Source organism: Pseudophryne corroboree, chromosome 3, assembly GCF_028390025.1.
Source record: "Pseudophryne corroboree isolate aPseCor3 chromosome 3, aPseCor3.hap2, whole genome shotgun sequence".
Lineage (NCBI taxonomy): Eukaryota > Metazoa > Chordata > Amphibia > Anura > Myobatrachidae > Pseudophryne > Pseudophryne corroboree.
In genome coordinates this window covers 648,066,015-648,088,886 of record NC_086446.1, presented here as the reverse complement: position 1 = coordinate 648,088,886, position 22,872 = coordinate 648,066,015, and the positions used below count along the sequence as shown (strand labels likewise).

At 44.7% G+C, this 22,872-nt stretch overlaps 1 protein-coding gene across 18 annotated transcripts in view; it reads left to right on the top strand.

The window, feature by feature from the left end:
• Positions 1 to 22,872, top strand: part of ANK3 (ankyrin 3) — a 1,328,922-nt gene that overhangs the window by 338,923 nt on the left and 967,127 nt on the right. For 7 of the 18 annotated variants that reach the window (XM_063961801.1, XM_063961792.1, XM_063961794.1 and 4 more), the window contains exons 1-2: positions 902 to 1,051; positions 3,137 to 3,175. In XM_063961801.1, the coding sequence (XP_063817871.1) occupies positions 917 to 1,051; positions 3,137 to 3,175 (174 nt within the window). In that variant the 5' untranslated portion in view covers positions 902 to 916. Of the gene's footprint in view, positions 1 to 889; positions 1,052 to 3,136; positions 3,176 to 22,872 lie in introns of those variants that run through there. The other 11 variants (XM_063961782.1, XM_063961779.1, XM_063961777.1 and 8 more) reach the window with 4 other exon arrangements.

The window sequence follows — 22,872 nt, the reverse complement described above, 5'->3', positions numbered from 1 at the left end:
TTGGATTAAATAATGGTCAGCAGTGCCAGAGCAGCAATACACCAGAATGAAGGATTTGTAGAGTCTGTTGGCTGTGTCTGCTACTGCAGGAGGATTGGAGCAATATGGATCAATATTGTTATACTGTACTATGCACTTACATAGGTGGTCATTCCGAGTTGTTCGCTCGTTGACGTTTTTCGCTATGCTGCGATTTGTTGCTAAATGCGCATGCGCTTGGTACGCAGCGCGCATGCGCTTAGTTATTTAAATAAAACCAGTTTTGCTGTTGTTCGTGCTGCGCTTTTCAGTTGCACTGCTGATCGGTGAGTGAATGACAGGAAAGGGGCGTTTCTGGGTGGTAACTGAGTGTGCTAAAAAATGCAGGCGTGCCAGGTAAAAACGCAGGAGTGGCTGGAGAAACGTGGGAGTGGCTGGCCGAACGCAGGGCGTGTTTGTGATGTCAAACCAGGAACTAAATGGACTGAGGTGATCGCAATCTAGGAGTAGGTCTGGAGCTACTCAGAAACTGCAAATAATTATTTAGTAGCAGTTCTGCTAATCTTTCGTTCGCTGTTCTGCTAAGCTAAGATACACTCCCAGAGGGCGGCGGCCTAGCGTTTGCAATGCTGCTAAAAGCAGCTAGCGAGCGAACAACTCGGAATGACCCCCATAGTGATGTACAGGAGGCAGGAGAGCACTGATGAGGTTACACGTGGCAGCTGTCTCAGGTACCAGTTTTTGGGGTAACAGAATGAAATGAGTTAAACTAAATTGCCAATTTTTACATGGGAGTCTAAATTAAACGTGACTTTTTTTTTACCTCCCCTCCAGGAGATCCTGGAAGGAGAGGCCCTGGGGTGGGGGTAAGTGCAGGGGGCATTGCAGCACAAATTGCATAATCTCGGCCTGCCCCCTACCACCGCTGTTTTCAACAATGTGCCGTGTGGATTTGATCATTCAAAGAAAGTCAATCATCAAGTCCAATACTCTTTACCAGGGAAGAGGGCAGGATGCGGGCGGGTGTGCCTACTCTTGTAAGACTCCAGGAGAACCGCCTGAAATTCAAGAGGTAACTCCGTCCAGCAGTAGTAAACAGTGACTTATTACAGACCATTCACTGTATTTTTGAACGCGTGACCCAATACCACACGTGTGTACTATAAGGCGTTTCAGTAGCAAATTAAGGAGAATAAGAGTATAAACAAAGACATACTGTTAATTAATGGAAGTGTTTTATATTAATAATAAAGCATCCTGATATGTTGATAGAGTAGCAGGAAGCCATTGTACAGGTTGTGTTGCCAGATAGTCCCAGTGATGGCTATTGTCCACAATATACAGCAATAGCTACATGGCTTTATAAGTAGGTAGAAGTACTAGATCCAGGCTTCGTCTTCTCACAAATATATCCTATAATCCCTTATATACACACTGGATAGCTTTTTAATACACATGCAATGCCTCATTCTCCAAGTACAATAGTAGAAACATTTCCCCAATTCATTTAAATTCATTGCAACATACAGCAAGCCCCTCATGCCAAGCTTGTTTCATTTTTTTTGTCAAGGTTATATTTGTACCGTTCCGTTTGAATAGGAAACCTATGATCCACCTTAATTTTCCAGGGCTCTAATCTGCTGCCTGAAATGTTCCATTATAATATATGGGAACACCAATTCCAATCTAATTGCTTTGTTTACAGAACTGGTTTTGGAAAATGTTAATTATAAGGTTCCACTATAAAATGTGTGTAATAGAAATACCTTGTACAGATGGTTTGTGCATCTACAAGGTACATGGAGAATATATGGAAACCTGATGTCAGAATACGAGCAAAGTATATACGGACATCTAACAAATGTGTTTCCTGTCTTCTTGAACTGAACAGGTGATGATCCCACTTTCATTTGGAACTACTGGTAGCAATTCATTATTTCATAAATACTGCTCGGGTCGCATTCCTCCCAACACTGATATAAATACATTACGGGGGTAAATCAAGCCCCACCCATATTCACCCAAACCCTGCTCTAGATCTTCCAGCCCAGATATAAGCGACTCTGCCCATATCTGTTAGAGACCAGAACAATTTTCTGATAATCCTCATTCCTTATGGCTATTGCATATTTCTCAGCATTGTCCCAGTGCAAATTCAGGAAAATTCATCCACCCAAAAGGGGGCATGGTCACCAAGTGGGAGCTGCCACCCTGAATGTATAAATGCAATTATATTAGGTACATTAGGTTAAATGTAATAGCACGCAAGAAGCAGGAAGTGTGGAATTTCATGCGAATCTGGACAGATTTTTAAAGTTTAATTTACACGGCAAAACCAACCTGGTTATGCCGTGTAAGTGATTGCTGCTTTAAATCCAGTCAGACTTACACAAAATCCTGCACTTCCTGCCACTTGCAGGCTATTACATGTAGCCCATTGTCTTTTGTTCTGGTACCTGAATCACCTATTTAATGGCTGACAAATGGCACAGTGGTTAGCATTACGAAGCCTATATGTGGATTTTTTTCTGTAGGTTCCCTCCCAGAGGTCAAAAACATACTGGAAGGTTAATATTCTTTTGGTAGAGAATTAAAACTGCATAGGATAGTGGAACACGCTATATAACGTATGTTACTGTATATAACTACAGGTTAATAATGTAATAACAGAAACTTTCATATAATATTTTGCACGTTCTACCTCTGTAATACGCCTTTCAGACCGCATAAGCTGGTCGGACCCGGACATGTTCACGGCTCCTTCTCGGGTGTGGCCCCTTTCAGACTAGCGTCCCTATCCGTGAAACTGCCAGTTTGGTGACGTCAGCCGTGACGCATCCTGGAGGCGGAGCTTGAAGATCAGATAATCTCCAAGCGCCACCTGTTCCTATAGTGTGAACGGGTACCGGGTTGATTTGACCCATCTTACCAGTTCACACTACACAGCGATCCAGGTTGAACTCGTGTTCAACCCTGGTCGCTACCAAATAATTTCCCCTGGCCCCTTTCACACTGCAAAAAATATTGGGTTGCTGCAGATATGCTCTTACTGGTGCTGCTTTGTAACCGACGGCCTAGTTCTTCAGAACATAACTTCCTAACTTCACATTTAAGCACCTAATTAGATATTAATAGTATTTATCATCTATTGTTCTAGGTTGACAGAAGATCATCTTCACCACGGAGCCCAACTAAGGTAAGACATTAAACTACTCAATCGTTTACCAGTGGAACATTGGCTTAAAAAGCTGTAACCGTTTAAATATTTGTATAAGCCACCAGAAATTTTAAATACATTGTGTAGAAGGTATGTTGTAACGTATATTGCGATAGCATTAATGTTGTGTAGTTTTCAATATTCTGCTTGTTGGAAAAACATGCAAATAGTAACATTAGCTTTTAGCTTCAGTTGTGTATGTGGAATTCAAATGCCTGTGATTTTATTGTGTAGTGTATGTAGAAAACATTGTTTTATGTTGAATGTGGAACAGTTTATCTTCCATTCTATTTCACATAACAGCCCCAAATGTTGCATACAACCTTAGAATCAATCTCAATTCACCATATTTAACTTTCAAAGCAATCTGACGAATGTTTCGTGGTGCTACGGGTAAAAGGTTAATGATGAGTTTTTACGGGGCTTACCGTAGTAGGAAGTCATTGCTAATATACATACCTATATATTAGACTTAACTCAGTTTCAGTGCATGCATGAAGGTTACAGTGACGACCAGTGCTTAAAGTGGTCCTAGAGAGGTGGTGGAACTCACCCCCTGTCCCCCGGCGCACATGCAATAAAAAAGGGGTGTGGTCTCAAAAAGAAAGTGGCGTGGTCACACAATAGTAATAATGCCCACAGTAGTAGCACCCCTAATACACATAATGCCCACAGTAGTAGCACCTCGTAATACACAATGCCCACAGCAGTAGCACCCCTTTTACAATGACCACAGTTGTAGTGCCCCTTATGCAATGTCCACTGTACCGGTAGTCCTTCTTATATAGAGTCCATAGTAGTGATGCCCCTTATGCAATGCTGCAGTGCCCCCAGTAGTAGTGCCCCTTATGTCCCCAGGAGTGATGCCCCTTATGAATTGCCCCCTTTACAATGCCCTCATTCATAGTGCCCCCATTAGTAATGCCCTTAATGGTAATGCCCCGAGTAGTAATGTTGCCTGTAGTAATGCCCCCAGTCATTTAGCACCCTGTAGTTTAGCCCCAGTAGTTATGCCCCCAGTAGTTTAGCCCCCAGTAGTAATGCCCCTGCAGTTATGACCCCAGTAGTTTACCCCCACTTTAGTTTTGCCTCCCAGTGGTAATGCCCCCGGTAGTTTAGCTCCTGTAAATTAGTCCTCATGTAGTTTGCCCCATGTAGTTTAGCCCCAAGTAGTAATGCCCCCTTGTAGTAATGTCCCCTTGTAGTAATGCCCCCTTGTAGTAATGCCACCAGTAGTAATGCTCCCCTGTTATGCCCCCAGTAGTAATGCTCCCCTGTTATGCCCCCAGTAGTAATGAGCCCCTGTAGTTATGCCCCAGTAGTAATGCGCCCCTGTAGTTTTCCCCCAGTAGTTAGCCTCATGTAGTTTAGCCCTACGTAGTTTTCCTCCAGTAGTAATGCCCCCTTGTAGTTTAGCCCCCCTGTAGTAATGTACCCAGTAGTTTGCCCCCAGTAGTAATGCCCCTGTAGTTATGCGCCCCTGTAGTTTGTCCCCAGTAGTTTGCCCCCTTGTATTTTGCCCCCAGTAGCTTGCCCCATGTAGTTTAGCCCTACATAGTTTGCCCCCAGTAGTAATGCCCCCTTGTAGTTTAGCCCCCTGTAGTAATGTACCCAGTAGTTTGCCCCCAATAGTAATGCCCCTGTAGTTTGTCCCCAGTAGTTTGCCCCCTTGTAGTTTGCCCCCAGTAGCTTGCCCCCAGCAGCTTGCCCCTTGTAGTCTGCCGCCAGTAGTTAGCCCCCTGTAGCTTGTCCCCAGTAGCTTGCCCCCAGTAGTTTGGCCCCCTGTAGCTTTCCCCCAGTAGTTTGGCCCCCTGTAGCTTTCCCCCAGTAGTTTGCCCCCAGTGGTTAGCCCCCAGTAGCTTGCTCCCAGTAGATTGCCCCCAGTAGATTGCCCCCTGTAGCTTGCCCCCAGTGGTTAGCCCCCTGTAGCTTGTCCCCAGTGGTTAGCCCCCTGTAGCTTGTCCCCAGTAGGTTAGCCCCCTGTAGCTTGCCCCTCTGTAGTTTGCCTCCAGTGGTTAGCCCCCAGTAGTTTGCCCCCCTGTAGCTTGCCCCCCTGTAGCTTGCCTCCCGTAGATGCGCTGTACAGTCACACATATGTTTAAAAATAAAAAAAACACCATATTTACCATGCCCCACTCCCGCGTGACCGCTGTGAGCCTCTTGGCATCCGATCTCCGGCACTATGAGAGAGACATCATGACATCTCTCACATAGTGCACACTGACAGAGCCGGAAGCTGGAGCTTAGTACTGAGCTCCTGCCGCCGGCTTCCGCTGTGCAGGGAGAGCCGGGCGCCACTGGTAAAACAATCTCAGCGGGTGCCCAGCATCTCCCTGTGCGGCGCCAGCACACATCAGGTGAGGTGATCCGGAGGAGGCGGTACTGTGTTCCGTCTCCAAGTGGAACTGATGACGCAGTTCTGCCCCGTTCCGGCTCACTTTAACCCCTGGTGACGACCCACCGTTATAACTTTTAAGAGTCTTCTTGGAAAGGAGGTAATCACATCATAAAAAGTTAGTATAGATGTGTCCACTCACATGTATCCTCCCTGCATGTTAAAGAAGCCTTCTAGTCACACCATGCCATGGTGTGACTGGGTAGCTTCAAGCATCTTTACGTGCAACTTTTTCCATTAAAATACTTATTCGTAAAAAACGATGTGAATAGGATGCACAAGCAGCTTCTCCTGATTTAAATGATATGTGACATACCTATATTCTGCGTGTGAACGTGGCTGTATCTACATACAAAATGCTACGCACCATTTTGTATGCACATACAGCCGTAGACGCACAGAGAATATGGGCATGCCTCGTATCATTTTAATCAGCAGACTCTGCTTGTGCGTGCTGTTCCCATATCGATGCGAATAAGACTCATTTTTGGCAAATAAAGAAGCCTGATGCTAACGAAGTTCACAGGGAACCGCCAACTCATCCATGGAGAGACCAACAAATCAGAAAATAGCACAACAAAAGGAAATTCAAGAAGGAAAAAAGAAGAGAGGAAGAGTGGCGAAGGGGGGGGGGGAGATGATTGCAAGGAGTGTCTAATAGTAAGAGGGAAAAAGGGGTGTTGAGCGTGAAGAAAGGAGGCTATGGGAGGGAAATGGGGGTCTGTTATCCAAGAGTTGATGACTGTACCACGTAGTACAATGGAAGCTTTGTTGGATAGCCAATTTGGTGGAAGAGGGCAGCGTATGAATAAACTTGCCCCAGCACTGAAGCAGTGCAGGAATCAGAATCTCCTTATTAAGAGACGTTTCCAACCAGTCCATTGTGAATAGGAAAGTAATCTAGAGGTTGCCATGGGTAGAGTGGGAGGAGTGTCGTGTATCCATTGCTGGAGTATGGACTTTCGTCCTACAGCCGAAAGAAGCACCACTAGCTTTTTGTCTTGAGAAGGAATATCTGGCTGGTCGAAGAGGTGGCCAAAGAAGGCCCAGGAGGCAGTGCAATTAAAGCGTATATTAAGCACAGGGGAACTATATGTCTGTAACTCACTCCAAAATGTTTGTATGTGGGAGTAGTGCCAAAAGCAGTGCATAATGGTGGTCATTCCAAGGTGATCGCTCGCTGACGATTTTCGCAGTGCAGTGATTAAGTAAAAAAATGTCAAAAATGCGCATGCGCATGGTACGCAGCGCGCATGCGATAAGTACTTTCACACAAAACTTTGTAGATTTACACAAGCTCGAGCGAAATTTTTTCATCGCTGGAATGATCGTAGTGTGATTGACAGGAAGTGGGTGTTTCTGGGCAGAAACTGGGCATTTTCAGGGAGTGTGCTAAAAAAACGCAGGCGTGCCATGTAAAAACGCAGGAGTGGCTGGAGAAACGGGGTTCTGGCTGGCCGAACGCAGGGCGTGTTTATGACGTTAAACCAGGAACTAAACGGACTGAGGTGATCGCAGTCTAGGAGTAGGTCTGGAGCTACTCAGAAACTGCAGCAAATTATTTAGTAGCAGTTCTGCTAATCTTTCGTTCGCTATTCTGCTAAGCTACGATACACTCCCAGAGGGCGGCGGCCTAGCGTGTGCAATGCTGCTAAAAGCAGCTAGCGAGCGATCAACTCGGAATGAGGGACAATGTCGGCCACTGGTGCTGAGCATTTAATGCATTTCGCCGAATTAGAAAGGCCCATTAAATGACTTTTTTGGGGGGATATGCAAGCCCTGTGTAAAATGTTATATGACATTTCCTGGTAAATGCTTGCTGGAATAAATTTCAAAGATGTAGAAAAACTATCCATTATTATTTACTAAAAATCGTATTTCTGCCGATTACAGCCGAGATCAATCTCGGCTGACATCGGCAGTGTAAGATTGCAACTTTTTGAGAAAAAAAACACAGTAATTTACTGAACTACCATGTTTTTCTCAATTTGCACTCACCAATGTCGATGCCATTCATATTGTAGGACAGTGTTTTACGGGAGAGAATAGTAAAACACTGCAGGGCTTAACACAACGAAGTCCGGCCTGATCAGTGAGATCCGTGCAGGGCTTCATTGTGTACAGTACTGAAATAGTTAAAATAAAATAAAAAAAATTGCATGGGGTCCCCCTCCTAAGCATAACCAGCCCCGGGCTCTTTGAGCCGGTCCTGGTTGTTTAAATACCCCGTATCTAAACAACCAGCACCGGGCTCTTGGGCCAGTCCTGGTTCCAAAAATACGGGGGACAAAAGACGTAGGGGTCCCCCGTATTTTTAAAACCAGCACTAGGCTCCACTAGCCAGGGAGGTGATGCCGCACTTTTATATAGGTCCCTGCTGCCAGAGCATCACTCCCCCCAACTAGTCACCCATGGCCTGGGTTCCCTGGGGGAGTGGGTACCACATAAATCAAGGGGTATCCCCCTTCAGACACCCAAGGGCCAGGGGTGAAGCTTGAGGCTGTCCCCCCCCCCCCATCCCTGGGTGGTGGATGGGGGGCTAATAGCCTTTAAAAGTGTGTAAAAATAAAGAATATTGTCCTTTGTTGTGGAACTACAAGTCCCAGCAAGCATCCTCCGCTTGCTGGTACTGGAAAACCACAAGTACCAGCATGAGGGCAAATAACGGGCCTTAGTTCCACACCAAACGATATACCTAAATAAAAACACAAGACACCGTGACAGTAAAAATTAATAATAATAATAATAATTAATAATTTTATTTATATAGCGCTCTTTCTCCAATAGGACCCAAGGCGCTTAACAGATACATAGCATAATATAGTACAGAAAATAATGAAGTACATTTTCATAAAATACAGAAGCATGAAGATACTAAAAGGGACATTATGGAAATGCTTGAGTAAACAGAAAAGTCTTGAGTCTACTTTTGAAGGATTCTATAGTTGGGGCCTCTCGCACTGTGCGGAGAAGTGAGTTCCATAAAGTCGGAGCCGCATGACTAAAAGCTCGACCCCCAGATGAATTACGGTAGATTCTAGGTACTGCTAAAAGTCCTTCATCTACAGATCGCAGTAATCGAGTGGGGTAGTATGGGGTCAAAAGCTGTTTCAGGTACCTTGGGCCTTTGTCATGTAATGCTTTGAAACTCAGTAAGCCAATCTTGAAAAACACACTTACACACTCATACATACCTGCATCCCATGCCGCCATTCATGTCCCCTTCTCCAGTAGAATCCAATCGGGTACCTGTAAAAAAATAAAAAATATACTCACAAAAAATCCAGTGTAGATCTTTTTTCCCTTTAGACATAAAAGGGTTAAAAAATAAATAAACCGAAAAACCCGATCCAACGAGCTAAAGGGGTTCCATGTATACACATGGAATTCCTTTCCCCGAATGCCGGGACCCCCCGTAACTTCTGTCACTAGAGCACCCGGCAGCCAATCAGGGAGTGCCACATTATAGCGCTCTCCTGATTGGCTGTGCGCTCCTTGCCTGTCAGTCAGGTGGAGCGCACTGGCTATAATGGAGGATCGTGGTCCTCCATTATAGTTAATGGCGGGAACTTTGCGGTCTGCGGCTAACCGCAAGGTTAATTGAGGTCACTCTTGTGGATGACCTGGAGCTCTGGCCAGGGGTCACTAGTTGGGGGGAGTGATGCTTTGGCTGCAGGAACCTATATAAAAGTGTCCCCCGGCTGCGGCATCACCTCCCTGGCTAGTGGAGTCCGGTGCTGGTTTTAAAAATATGGGGGACCCCTACGTCTTTTGACCCCCATATTTTTGGAACCAGGACCGGCCCAAGAGTCCGGTTCTAGATGTCCAAATACTGGGGAACCCTACTCAATTTTTCCCCTGGTATTTAAACAACCAGGACCGGCTCAAAGAGACAGAGGCTGGTTATGCTTAGGAGGGGGGACCCCACGCAATTTTATTTTTTTTTTTACTATTTCTGACACTTTTACACAGATAAGCATGCACGGATCTCACTGATCCGTGCATGACTATCAAAACACGCCAGCCAGAAGCAGGTCTATTTGAAAGCTCCATTTTTTTACGAATTCTATGCTTTCCCAGCAGTGTTTGGCTATTGTCGGCAGTGATTGAGAATACAAATTCTTAGTAAATTCTGTGTTGTATAAAATAACAACCGTGTTTGACTGATGGTCTATTGATTCGTATTTTTTTGTACAGCTGTGTATCTCAATACGAATAGCCCCAACACTGCCGAGATTTGTGTTTAGTAAATTCCCAAGATCACACTTAGAAAAAAATAACAAACTAGAATGGAGTTGGGAGCTAGCAAATATCCATCATAGAAGGGATTTGAGAGGACCATTTTTGCAGTTGTGCGAGACCAGATATGGGGATAATTTCAGTGCGTATGCGGGCATATATGGTCGAGATGGAGTACATGCTAGAGTGTAAAAGCGTGTCTAGAGGGTTCAGAAAGTCCTGCTTTTTGTAGTTTAGACAGAACAGACTGCAGATAGTGAGAAGCCTGAAAATAGTAAAACCTATGAAGGGGGCTAATGTCATATTTTTCCACTGCTTCAGCAAAAGTAAGTGGCTTGTTCGTAGAATTAAGGAGATTATCAATATGTATAATCCCTGCAGAGCGCCAAGCATGAAAGGGAAGCGAGGCCCGTCCATTTTGGAAATCTAGGTTACCGGTAAGAGAAGAAATATTGAGTGAGAGTATTGCAGGTTTAATGATTTCCTGGATATTCTCCACGCCCTGATAGTGGAAGTCAAGAGTAAATTGTCTAGGTGAGTTAGTTTCAGATCAATGTTACTTGCATGTAAAATATAGCTAAGGGACAGGAAAGCACTGAGTTGGGAATCTAATGTTGAATAGGTAAAAACATTCGTGTCTCTATGCCAATACACGATGAAGCAAAGAAGACATGCTCTATGTCAGGCAAATTCAGTCCTCCATTCTGTACTGTCTGGGATCATTTAAGAGAGCTTATTCTATGCCGTTTATTGGACCATATAAACTTAGAGATGTGAGAGTTGAGGAGGGATAGGTCAGTTTTCGTAAGCAGGATAGGGACCATTAGGAGGACATAGAGCAATTTCAGGAAGCCAGCCAACTTAACAAGATTACAGCGACCCAGAAGGTTGAGTGGTAAATTTTGCCAGAGGCCGAGTTCAGTCTGGATTTTAGTGAGGATAGGATGAACATTGTAGGAATAGAGGAGAGTGGGATCAGAGGGTAATAAAACACCAAGATAAGTGATGTGGGAGGGAGCCCAGCGGAACGGAAAGGGAGCATCCCACCCCAGTGTCGCCTGACGACACAAGGTCAAGGCCTCCAATTTATCAGAATTAATGGAGAATCCAGCAAAGGAAAAAAAGCGTGCTATAGCATCCTGCAATGCTGGGACAGATTGCTTGGCATTAAAAGTGAGAAGAAGAAAATCATCCACAAATGCTATAACTTTCAATTCCTGAGTGCCTATTTTTTTTTATACCCTGAAAGATAGAAAAGTTGGTGATATAACGTATAAAGTGTTCTAGAGCTAGATTAAAGAAGAGGGGGGAGAGAGGACAACCCTGCCTGGTCCCTCTTTCGAGGGTAAAGGGAGTTGAAGAAACATTGTTGACTATCACCTGCACAGTGGGGTTGGTATAGAGGGAGTGAACAAGGCCACAAAATGTCTCCCCTAAACGCTGATAATGTAAGACTCTGTCTAGATGAGGCCAGGCAATCTTGTCAAAAGCATTTCAGCGTCAAGGTTAATCAAAATGTTATTCACAATTTTGTGAGTATGAGAGTGGGTGACAACCAGAGCAGCTCTATTACCCTGTACTGACTGCCTATGTTTAATAAAACCCAACTGCGCAGGTGATATAATGCGAGAGAGGCACGATTGCAGGCCAGTAGCCATTAGTTTAGTCAGAACCTTAAAGTCCTAATTAAGGAGGGAAATTGGACCTATAAGAGCAAGTCAAGGAAGGGTCCTTACCGAGTTTCGCTATAACAATAATCTTAGCCTCATTGAACCTGAGTGAGGTCTGTTTAGAGGCGAGGTTGTGATTGTATAGAGATATGAGAGTGGGAGCTAAGTCTTCCCGAAGCATTTTATAGAACTCAGCGCCAAAACCATCAGAGCCAGGACTCTTATTATTCGGCAGGCTTTTAATAGTGTCAATAACTTCCTCAGCTGTTATTGGACCCTCTAGAAAGTCCCTTTCCTCTTGGGAAAGGGTGGGGAGATTGGCCTCATCAAGGAAAGAGTGGCCCTCAACAATATCATCAGGGCCCTTGGTGTATAGGGAGTGATAGAAGCGCATGAACTCCGCACAAATAGTATTGGGGTCTGAGACAATTTTCCCTGAAACATTAATGGCGTTGACCCATGTACGGGACTTGGGTCCCTTAATTATATTAGCCAACAATCTGCCCGATTTGCTGTCCCATCTGTGAAATTTATTCTGCTGATAATCATAAGACAATTGAGCTCGTTCAGTAAGGAAAGTTTCATCTATTTATTAGCAGTTTCTTATATAGAGCAGCAAATTCCGTTGCGCTTTACAATTAGAACAACAGTTATAGAACAAAACCGGGCAAAAACAGACAGATATAGAGGTAGGAAGACCCCCTTCGCAAGCTTACAATCTATAGGGAAATAGGCATTGATACACAAGGATAGATGCTACCTATTGCATAATGGTCCACCAGCTTGCTAGGTTCTTAATGGGTTGTATGATATGATCACCCAGCAATGTTGGAAGAAAAAATATGTGATGTTATGTGGACTATACAGAGAAGATGTAATTAGATAGGGAAGAATTTAAGGTTATGTGGGTGGGTCTGGAATTTGATAGGCTTGTTTAAAGAGGTGAGTTTTCAGGGAACGTTTAAAGGTTTGGAGACTAGAGGTGAGTCTTATTGTGCGTGGGAGGGCATTCCACAGAGTGCGGAAAGCTCGGATAAAGTCCTGTAATTTTGAATGGGAACAGGTAATACATGTGGATGAGAGACACAGATCTTGTGCAGAGCAGAGAGGTCTGGTAGGGAGATATTTTGAGATGAGTGAAGAGATTTATGATGGTGCCTTGTATGTGAGTAAAAGTATTTTATATTTAACACGGGTAGAATACCGGTAACCAATGGAGGGAATGACAGAGCGGGGCAGCAGACGAAGAACTTCTAGCTAGGAAGATTAGCCTCGCAGCTGCATTTGAAATGGATTGGAGTGGTGAGAGTCTATGTTTGGGAAGACCAGTAAGGAGACTATTACAATAATCAATGCGGGAGATGTTGAGTGCATGGATTAGAGTTTTTGCAGTATCTTGTGTATGATAAGGACGTATTTTGGATATGTTTTTTAGGTGCATGTAACATGATTTAGAGACAGATTGAATGTGTGGAAGAAAGGACAGTTCAGAGTCAAGGATGACACCTAGGCAGCGAGCTTGTTTGGTAAGGTGGATAGTCGCATTGTCAACAGTTATGGAGATATCAGGTTGGTAACTACTCTTGCTGGTGGGAAAATAATTCTGTTTTGGAAATGTTGAGTTTGAGGTGTCGAGATGACATCCAAGATGAAATGGCAGACAGAAATGTTGAGTTTGAGGTGTCGAGATGACATCCAAGATGAAATGGCAGACAGACATTCGGTGACACGAACGAATACAGATGGTGATAAATCTGAGGAGGATTGGTAGATTTGAGTATCATCAGCGTACAAATGATACTGAAAACCGAAGGAGCTGATTACTTTACCAAGAGATGAGGTATAGATTGAGAAAAGCATTGGACCTAAGACTGAGCCTTGTGGTACTCCAACTGAAAGAGGTAGAGAAGAAGAGGTAGAATCATAGAAGTGAACACCGAAAGAGCAATTAGATAGGTAGGATGAGAACCAAGAAAGGGCTGTGTCCTGAAGATCTAGAGATTGTAGTGTTTGCATGAGAAGAGAGTGGTCAACAGTTTCAAAAGCAGCAAAGAGATCTAGAAGAATATGAAGTGTGTAATGGCCTTTCGATCTAGCAGTGACCAGATAATTCACTACTTTGGTCAGTGCTGTCTCTGTGGAGTGTTGGGCACGAAAAGCCTGACTGAAGTTGGTCCAATAAGTTGTGGGAGTTGAGAAAGTGTGTAAGGCGAGTGTAGGCAAGTCTCTCAAGTAGCTTGGAGAGACATGGGAGCTGAGAAATGAGACGGTAGTTAGAGAGAGTGTTTGAGTCAGAATTGTGTTTTTCAGAATGGTAGTAATCACTGCATGCTTAAACAGAGAAGGAAAGATACCAGAAGAGAGATAGATTACAGATTTAAGTTAAAGTTGAGATAAGCACGGGAGACAAATGTTTTACTGAATTGTGAGGGTATAGGATCAAGAGGAGAGTTAGTGGAGTAGGAGGATGAAAAGAGTTTTGATATTTCATCTTCACTTGTGGGATCAAATGAAGAGAAAGTGCCAGAGGGTTCAGGTAGGGAATTGAGCGGGTCACTGGCTGAGTTAGAGCATACCATTTCATCTAGGATTTTATCAATCTTATCCTTGAAGTAGGAAGCAAGTTTTTGTGTACAGATAGTAGCTAATGGGGGAGGTGAGGGAGGGTAAAGAAGTGATTTAAATGTATTAAAAAGTCACTTGGGGTTGGTGGAGATGAGAGATTGGAAATATGTTTATTTGGCAGTGTCCAGGGCCTGAAGATAGGAGTGGTAGGTGGTCTTATATGTGAGAAAGTCACTTGGATTCTGAGATTTACGCCACTGATTTCTACTATACGTGACAGTTTTTGTAGATGTCTTGTTGATTTAGAGTGCCACGGTTGGCATTAAAGCCTGCGTGAAGTGTGATGGGTAGCTGGAGCCACTTCATCAAGGGCACGCTCTAGAGTCTGGTGCAGGTGGGATACAGCAGTCTCAGGTGTAGTAGATGTAGATATTGGTGAGAGCAGTTGTTGCAGAGAAGTGGAAAGTTGTTGAAAATGGGGGTCTGGGACTCAGGGTCGACACACCTTAGGTCGACGCCGATTGGTCGACACACCTTAAGTCGACATGGACAAAAGGTCGACAGGAACAAGGTCGACATGGGAAAAGGTCGACATGAGTTTTTAATGTTTTTTTTGTGTCGTTTTCTTCGTAGAGTGACCGGGAACCCCAATTAGTGCACCGCGTTCGCTCGCCATGCTTCGGGCATGGTGCCTCCGCTCCGCTTCGCTCGGCACAGATTACCGTGCCAATCGTAGTCCACGTGGATCGTTAAGTATGAAAAGGTTCGAAAAAAGAAAAAAAAACATAAAAAACTCATGTCGACCTTTTTCCATGTCGACCTTGCTCCTGTCGACCTTTTGTCCATGTCGACCATTTGTCCACGTCGACCTAAGGTGTGTCGACCAATTGGCGTCGACCTAAGGTGTGTCGACCTTTTTGTTGTCGACCTGGAGTCCGGATACCGAAAATTTATATTGTTAGTATTTCTGCGGGTTAGAGGAGGCTTGCTTGTTTTTAGTGTCATATGGTTTACAGTAATGGAAGAGATTGAGACGGTGATAAGGTTGTGATCAGAGAGAGGGAAAGGGAGTGTTAATGAATTCCAAAACCGAGTAGAGCCTGGTGAAAACAAGATTAAGGCAGTGGCCCTCCTGGTGAGTAGAGGAGTCAGACCATTGGGTGAGGCCAAGAGAGGAGGTTAGAGAGAGGAGTTTGGAGGCATGAACAGATTGTGGATTGTCAAGAGCTATATTGAAATCACCCATAATGATGGTGGAGATGTCAGAGGATAAGAAGTGTGGGAGCCAGGCAGAAAAATCTTCTAGAAATTGTTGTTTGGGTTGCCCAGGAGGGCGATAGATAGCTGCAACACACAGAGAGAAGGGGTGAAAATCCTGATAGAGTGAACTTCAAATGATGTGAATGCGAGTGATGGAACCTGAGGTAGAACTGTATGTGAAAAATTGGGACAGTAATATTCCAACCCCACCACCTTTGCTATTACCAGGCCTGGATGTGTGTGTGGAGTGGAAACCACCGTGTAACAGTGCTGCAGGGGAGGCTGTGTCTGATTGTGTGAGCCATGTTTCTGTTATAGCCAGCAGATTAAATTTGTGAGATATAAAGAGGTCCTGGATGGATGTTAATTTGTTACAAACAGAGCGTGCATTCTATAAAGCACATTTTAGTGACTTGGAGGGGGATGGGAGACATGTGATATTTATGAGGTTAGATGGATTTCTATGTTGTTTTGAGACAGCTGAGTGCGAGTGGGACAGGTGGTTGGGCCTGGATTTGATGATATGTCACCAGCTGATAAAAGCAGAAGAGTGAGATAAATATTGGTGGATGTTTGTGTTTATTATGGTGGGCAATTGTGGTTATCAACGTACTTGCAGAGAAGTAAGTATAAAGCTCATGAGTGTTTAGAAGAAGGGAGTAGAAAATAGAAGCTGTAATGTGCACAGAGGAGTGTTTGGCTGACAGATAAGCTACTTTGTGAGCAGGGGTGTCATGTTGCTTATACCACTGATAAGAGAAGGGGAGTGTTTCACTTAGTGTTTATAATTGTTAAGAAAACGTTTTCCTTTTGGAGTGAGTGTAAGACATAACATGTCCCCTAAGGACCGCCTTAGCAGCACCCCAAAACAGCGGCACATCTATACTCTGTTCACTATTATCTAAAGTGTAATTAAGCCAGGACTGTCTGAGGTGAAGAAGGAAATCAGTAGAAATGCGTAGGTATGCAGGGAATCACCAAAATGTAGAAAAGCAATGAGGCAAAGTTAGTTGAATGTGTAGAGATATGGGAGCGTGATCTGATATGATGATGTAAGCGATAGACATGAATGTAACCTTAGGAAAAAGGCAGGTAGAGGTAAAGATGTAGTCAATGCGAGAGTGAGATGAGTGAGGGTGAGAATAGAAAGAAAAGTCTTTCCGAGTAGGGTGAAATATGCACCACGGGTCAAGTAGGTCACATCTAGCAATATAAATCTGCCATCAGGATCACGGAGCTTCCTATGAACAGAGTGTTGTAAGTTGGTGTGGAAGAGGATAGCCACCCCTCTAGACTTAGAGTGGTATGGGGCCGAGATACACTCCCCAATCCAAGGGGCACGTAAGGAATTTCTAGGGTCCTCCAACCAATGCGTTTCCTGAAGAAACGCAATATGGAGGGTCATGCGTTTCAAATGAGATACCACTTTCTTACGTTTAACTGGGTGATTAAGCCCTTCCACGTTCCAGGATATAATACGAAGTAAACTATCACGAGAATCTGCATCTAGCCTACACCCACAGCTGGAAACATCTATGAAAATAAGAATAAGATGAAATAGGGCCTCCCCCCATCCCAGCGAGCAGGGAGAGGACACCCCAGGAGAGGAAGGGGGCCCTGGCCTAGGCAGACACAGCATAAAGAACAAAACAAAAAGCAACAAAAACAGCAAAAACAGTAAACATTTAGAAAATGAACTATGAGTGTACAAGTTTCATATAAACAATACTTCACACGTGATACCCGAAAATAGAATCGGGACAATAATGAAGCACAAGTAGGCAAGGTTAGTCAACAGTCAAGTATCTGGTCGGGAGAAGTGCAGCTTCACCTCGTCAGGATCATCAAAAAAATAGTGGCTTACCATTCTCAAAGACTTGCAGGTGGGCTGGGTAGAGCAATGAGAACTTGACCTTGGTGTCCAAGAGGTACTTGGCGATGGGTGCAAACTCTCTGCGTTTAGTGGTCACGAGAGCAGAGAAATCCTGAAAGATGAGGATGCGGTCGCCTTTATAAGATAAGCTGTCAGTTTTGCGATAATGGTTGAGAAGTTTCATCTTATCCACATATGTCAGGAACCTCATGATGACAGGGCGGGGGCGCCCAGCAGAATTCTTCCATTTCGGTCCAACCCTGTGGGCCCTCTCAATAACAAGTGAAACTCCTTTTAAATCCATGGCCAACTGCTCCGGGATGCCTGATGAAAGGAGATCCATAAGCTTGTAATGTTTAACAGACTCCAGGATGCCTATGACTCGTAGGTTGTTTCACCTGCTACGATTTTTGAGATCTCCGATCTTCTCTGATAGGCCGGAGATCTCCAGTTGTTTGGCCTGTATAGATTGCTGAGCCGTTAATAGGTCATCCTCCAAAGATATTCCGCCTCATCCAGATGACTGGAGTGCTGGTTAAGCTGAGTTAAAGTGGACTCAATGGCTTCTTTGGTGCCAGACAATTTCTTATCCAATAGGGGCCCCAAGACAGTCACTAAGTTGGTAGGTTTCATTTTCGGCTGTTTAGCGGGTGGTCTGTATTTGCGTGTGCGCTGGGAGGCGGAGTGAGAGGTTGAGCGATCAGAGTCAGAGGAGTTGCCTCAGGTAGTGTCATCCCGGAGCGGCAGTGCAGCTCCCGCAGATGTCATTGACGTGGGCACTAGGATCTTTTCCATACAGATGTGCCGGAGTAAGGGAGCAACAATAACAGGAGCACGCAGAGAGTATGAGATGGAGAGAGTGTGTCGGGTCTCACAAATAAAGCATACAGTCGTCAAACAGTTACATCCTGATCAGTACATTATAGGGTGCGGTGAGATATATAGCAGTCCAGCACTCATGGGGAGGAGTAGAAGTCACAAAATTTCCACAGTCAGCCTCAATAAGTTGGAAGCAAATAAGAGTCAGCCAATATATACGGAGAAGGATAGACAACAATGCAATTCCACCAACAGAGCAGGTCCGCACAGCTGATACAAAGCAAAAGTCCCACATGTGGAGCGTAGAGGGAAAAAACCCAAAACAAAACACAAGCCCCAATAGGATTACTTCAGCGGGGGCAGGAGAAATGTGAAAAGGCAGAAAGTAGCAGGTGTGCAGAAGGCAGGGAGGCAAATGGTGGTGGCACCTGTGGTAGAAAGGGGGTGAAGGGGTGACTCCCCCCCCCCCCCCCCCCCCGGGTAACAAGGCTTACCAGCTGGACCTGCAGCTGTACAGAGAGCCCACCTTAACTGGAGCAGAGCAGTGGTGATGAAAGTCCTGTCAGCATGTGTCAATACAGTGTATCCAGGCCATACATAGAAATCCCAGCAGCTGCAGTGATATATGGAGGCAGGCAGCCAGGCAAAAGCAGGTTCCAGATGTGTGGGGAAGAGCAGTGAGGCTGTCCTGCAGCCTCCAGGCAGAGTCAGGCAATTTGCAGACCAAAATGTGGACCTCCCGGGACGTCCGCACCGGTGCAGCTCCTACAAATGCTTCTTAATAAGGACAGGTTACTGTGCTGGTGCTGCTTCACCACTAACCCAGGCACTGGCAGCTGGCAGCCTCCTCCATCACAGGCAGCAGCCCATAAGAGCCAGGTTCAAGAGCTGCTACTGCTCTGAAATATGGGGGTAGGTCCAGGGGGGATGAACCACAAATGCAGAACTCTGATATGGGCTCTATATAAAGATAGCTGTCTTTGTCTCCGCCCCAATCAGGAAGCCTCAATTCTGAGACCTGGCCCCTAACACCTAGCACGATGAACCTAATGTAGCCCATACACTTGTGCAATATGGCATGCAATCCTTCGATTTCTACTGCATCTGTGCGATAAATCTAAAGATTTTATGCACATTTTAGGTACCATGCGATGCGCAGGCACGCCGATCGAATGTCGCGCCGCATGGTCTTATGTCCTGCATTTAATATTTATCGCATCGCAGTGCGATTGCATGTGTTTTTTAAAAATACATGCAATATATCGCACTGTGACGCGCAATGGGCACCTGCCGGGCCGCTCCCACTTGGTGGTGACGTGCCCATCACGTGATTACCATGCGATCTATCGCATGATCGCATGGTAATCACTTTGGCAGTTCAGGTACGATGAAATCGCACCTGAACTGCTGTGCGATGCCCCGCGATGTCACGTCGCGGGGCATCACACAAGTGTATGGGCACCATAAGGATTAGATATAAACACATTTTACTCAGTTTTATAAATTTATCTGAATTTCTCACTAAGAAACTGTTGATCTAGGGGTGCCGTGAAAAAAAGTTTGAGAACCATTTTTATAGGTTATGAATCATCCCAACACTTCAATACAAGTTGCATTTTCTAAATCTTAACCACTTCCCTGAGGGATTCATGTAGCATTAGAAATATTTGCCCATTCAATGGACACCGAAAAAGATGTACGGGGAAAAACAGTAGAAGAGGTCACTATGCAGACAGTGAATCACATACGGCTAGCCAGTGCTCCTGATAGTCAACTTTCCAATTCACACAATGCGTCCATGCCTAATTATAGGGCCTATGCATTATCGGGGGCTGGGTGGACCCCAATAATTAAGTATAATCCAACTCACTGCGAGTAGCAGCAATGGATATAAAATCACCGGAGCAATTCAACATTGCTCCAATGCGGTGTCAACTGATCAGAAGATCACGTGCCCCCGCGATCCCTCTACTTTAGTAATGGTGCAACTTAGCACTGCCAAGTCTGACTCATTAGTGTGCATATGTGAACTTGTGTTGGTGGACGTATCAGAGACTCCTCCCATAGACAATCAGCTACATGTGAAGGTTCCTGCCTGCTGTCAAACTGCTGCACTTACATGCAGAACATTAACAAAAATGTAAGTCATCAGTACTTGTTCTTCCACAAACCCATATATTCTGTATATATTCAGAAATTTTCCATGCTTGAGGAATCAAGAGCTATGTATAAACTGACTGATGTAGGCCTGGCAGCAGCAGATTGTGATGACGTAAGAGAGATGCTGTCGGCTAACAGGCAACAGCACTGCTAGAGCATGTCTTACATCACTGGCATTAAAAAAGTCAAAGAAAGTGATCACTCATTGTTTCTTTTTACATTTGCATTCACCATTTCCATAAGGCTATTGGGTACAGTGGCGTAATATAGAGGGTGCATGCGATGCACTTGCTATGGGGCCCGGCCGCTTAGGGGACCCACCGACCCAGCACGCACCCTATTGCACCGTGTTTTTTGTTTAAAAAAAAAAAATAGGAGCAAAGTTCCCAGAATCCTTTGTATGCACAGTAGACTCTATCACAGTCTACTCTGAATTGCACCAGCGAGAGGGGGGCCTAAAATGTGCCTGCTGGTAGCATAATTGAATTTGGATAGAATTCACCTTAGTGGGTACATATGGTAGGGATTCATGAGAGTGACTAAATATTCTCTATTTAAGTGTTGTGTAATATGCAAGTGTCATGTAAATCACATTAGATGTATTTATGTCCTAATTGTGCAACTTTTTTATCTTAGTAAAAGCACTTATTAATTTTCTCAGTGTAACACATTGACCGTTATTATCCAGCCATGATTATTATTACTGTAATAACCTGTAATCTGACTTTCCATTGTATACATATACAGTATATTAGACTGCAGTTTCCTATCGGCGAATGTGCCTGTGTTTATTTAGTGGTGTATGCAAGGGATGTAGTTATGTGACCAGCGGTCACATTACTTCCCCCTACATTCCCGCTCCCTCATAATAACCCCCCCCCCCCCCCTCCACGGCATTCCTCTGGAGAAGGAATGCTGACCGCCGGTCACGCACAGTGGCAAACGCAGGATTTCTAGAGGGGGGTTTCCATATGCAAACTCCATATATTCCATTCTGCGGAACATTATAGATGATCTATAGCAGTGGTTCTCATCCTCGGTCCTCAAGTACCCCCTACAGTTCATGTTTTCCAGGTCTCCTCACAGGATTGAAAGTGAAATAATTAGCTCCACCTGTGGGTCTTTTATAATGTGTCAGTGAGTTATAAATACACCTGTTCAACTGCTAGGTGACCTGGAAAACATGAACTGTTGGGGGTACTTGAGGACCGAGGTTGAGAACCACTGATCTATAGTATAGGCTGTAAGAAACATATTTAAATTATATAAATAATAGAAGTGGTCTCGAAAAGGTTAAACATACTATAATAAAGGCACAAACATTATGGAACTAGTACCTCACTTTCTAAGCACACATTCTCCCACCTCATGGTAAGGCTCCTGTCTCTTCTTTCTGGTAGCTACTCTTTGGTCCAGTGCACTGAATGAGGGCTCAGAACCACACACCCAGCAAACTTTGTAGAAAAAGCTGCTACTGGGTATGTGCAGCAGCTCTGCATGATGTGGCGGCAGTTCTAGTAATCGTATTCTATACCATTGCTATTGCTGTCATAGTTTGCCACTTGCCAAGGGGAGGGGGTTTCTGGGCAACCAGAAACTCCCCCTGCGTGTGCCTATGACGCATACCACACCCGTATGCAACATAGATGGAATTCACAAATGAGCTGCAAGCCTGACCTATTATGTGAAATGTTGTGATGTAAACCCTTGTTACATGTATTTATAACACAGCAGCAGAGGTGTAATTGCTGTCAAATAGCCAGCAATGTATAGGCCGGATGCAGAGCTGATAATGTGACATGAGAAACTGTATATCGCCAAGAACTGTAAACCAATGCATCTGCAGATGAATGTCACATCAGTAATTGGCTATAGTAATTGCAAATTAGCCTGACAGATGTGCCTGTTCCCATGAAGCTGCTTAGTTATAAGCGAAGCAGTTTGTGCCTGTGTCACCTATAAGAAAGATGGTGAGCAGCTTATCGTTATGTGCTGTGACCGTATTCTCTGACCTACAATAGTCTGAGTTTCTCATTACTGATTTTTTACTAGGTATCATAATTTTTCAATGCTTTAAATAAATATTCTATTATTTTACTAGTGATTGATGGTACGTCGCTGGACAAACTTTTAAAGGCAAACTATAGCATACTTCCAAACTGTCCTGATTTTTTGTCCTGTTTTTTGGGCACTGTCCCATCTCGGGCCGCAGTGTCCCGCGGGGGAGGGGTGGGGGCAGTTGGGAGGCCTCCTGTTTTTCTGCATGCATGGAGCTCATAGAGCGCTGGGCATGCCCCCCTCGGTGATTAAAATTGGGAGGCGTGGCTTGCAAATGTGTCATCCATGCAAAGCCACGCCCTTTCATTGAGCTCACACCCCTTTTTGGGCGCGGCTTCGCCGCACAGAAGTCCCGACTCCCACTTTGTAAATGTTGGGAGGTATGCTATAGCCTATTTTGTTACACTGTATCGCCAGGTTGCAGATATTTGAACCTTGCAATTTAGGCATGCATACCAACATTCTTGTGCATCTAGGGTGTTATTCAGAGATTAATTCAGATCACTGCATACATATCCAGATCTGCGTTCATCTCCGCAGCATGTGTGTGGCCGCCCTCGATGCGTCAGCAATTAGATTGCGGAGGCATTGGATCTAAGGTTGACCCCTGGCAGCGCAGCCTGACTGCACTGACTGC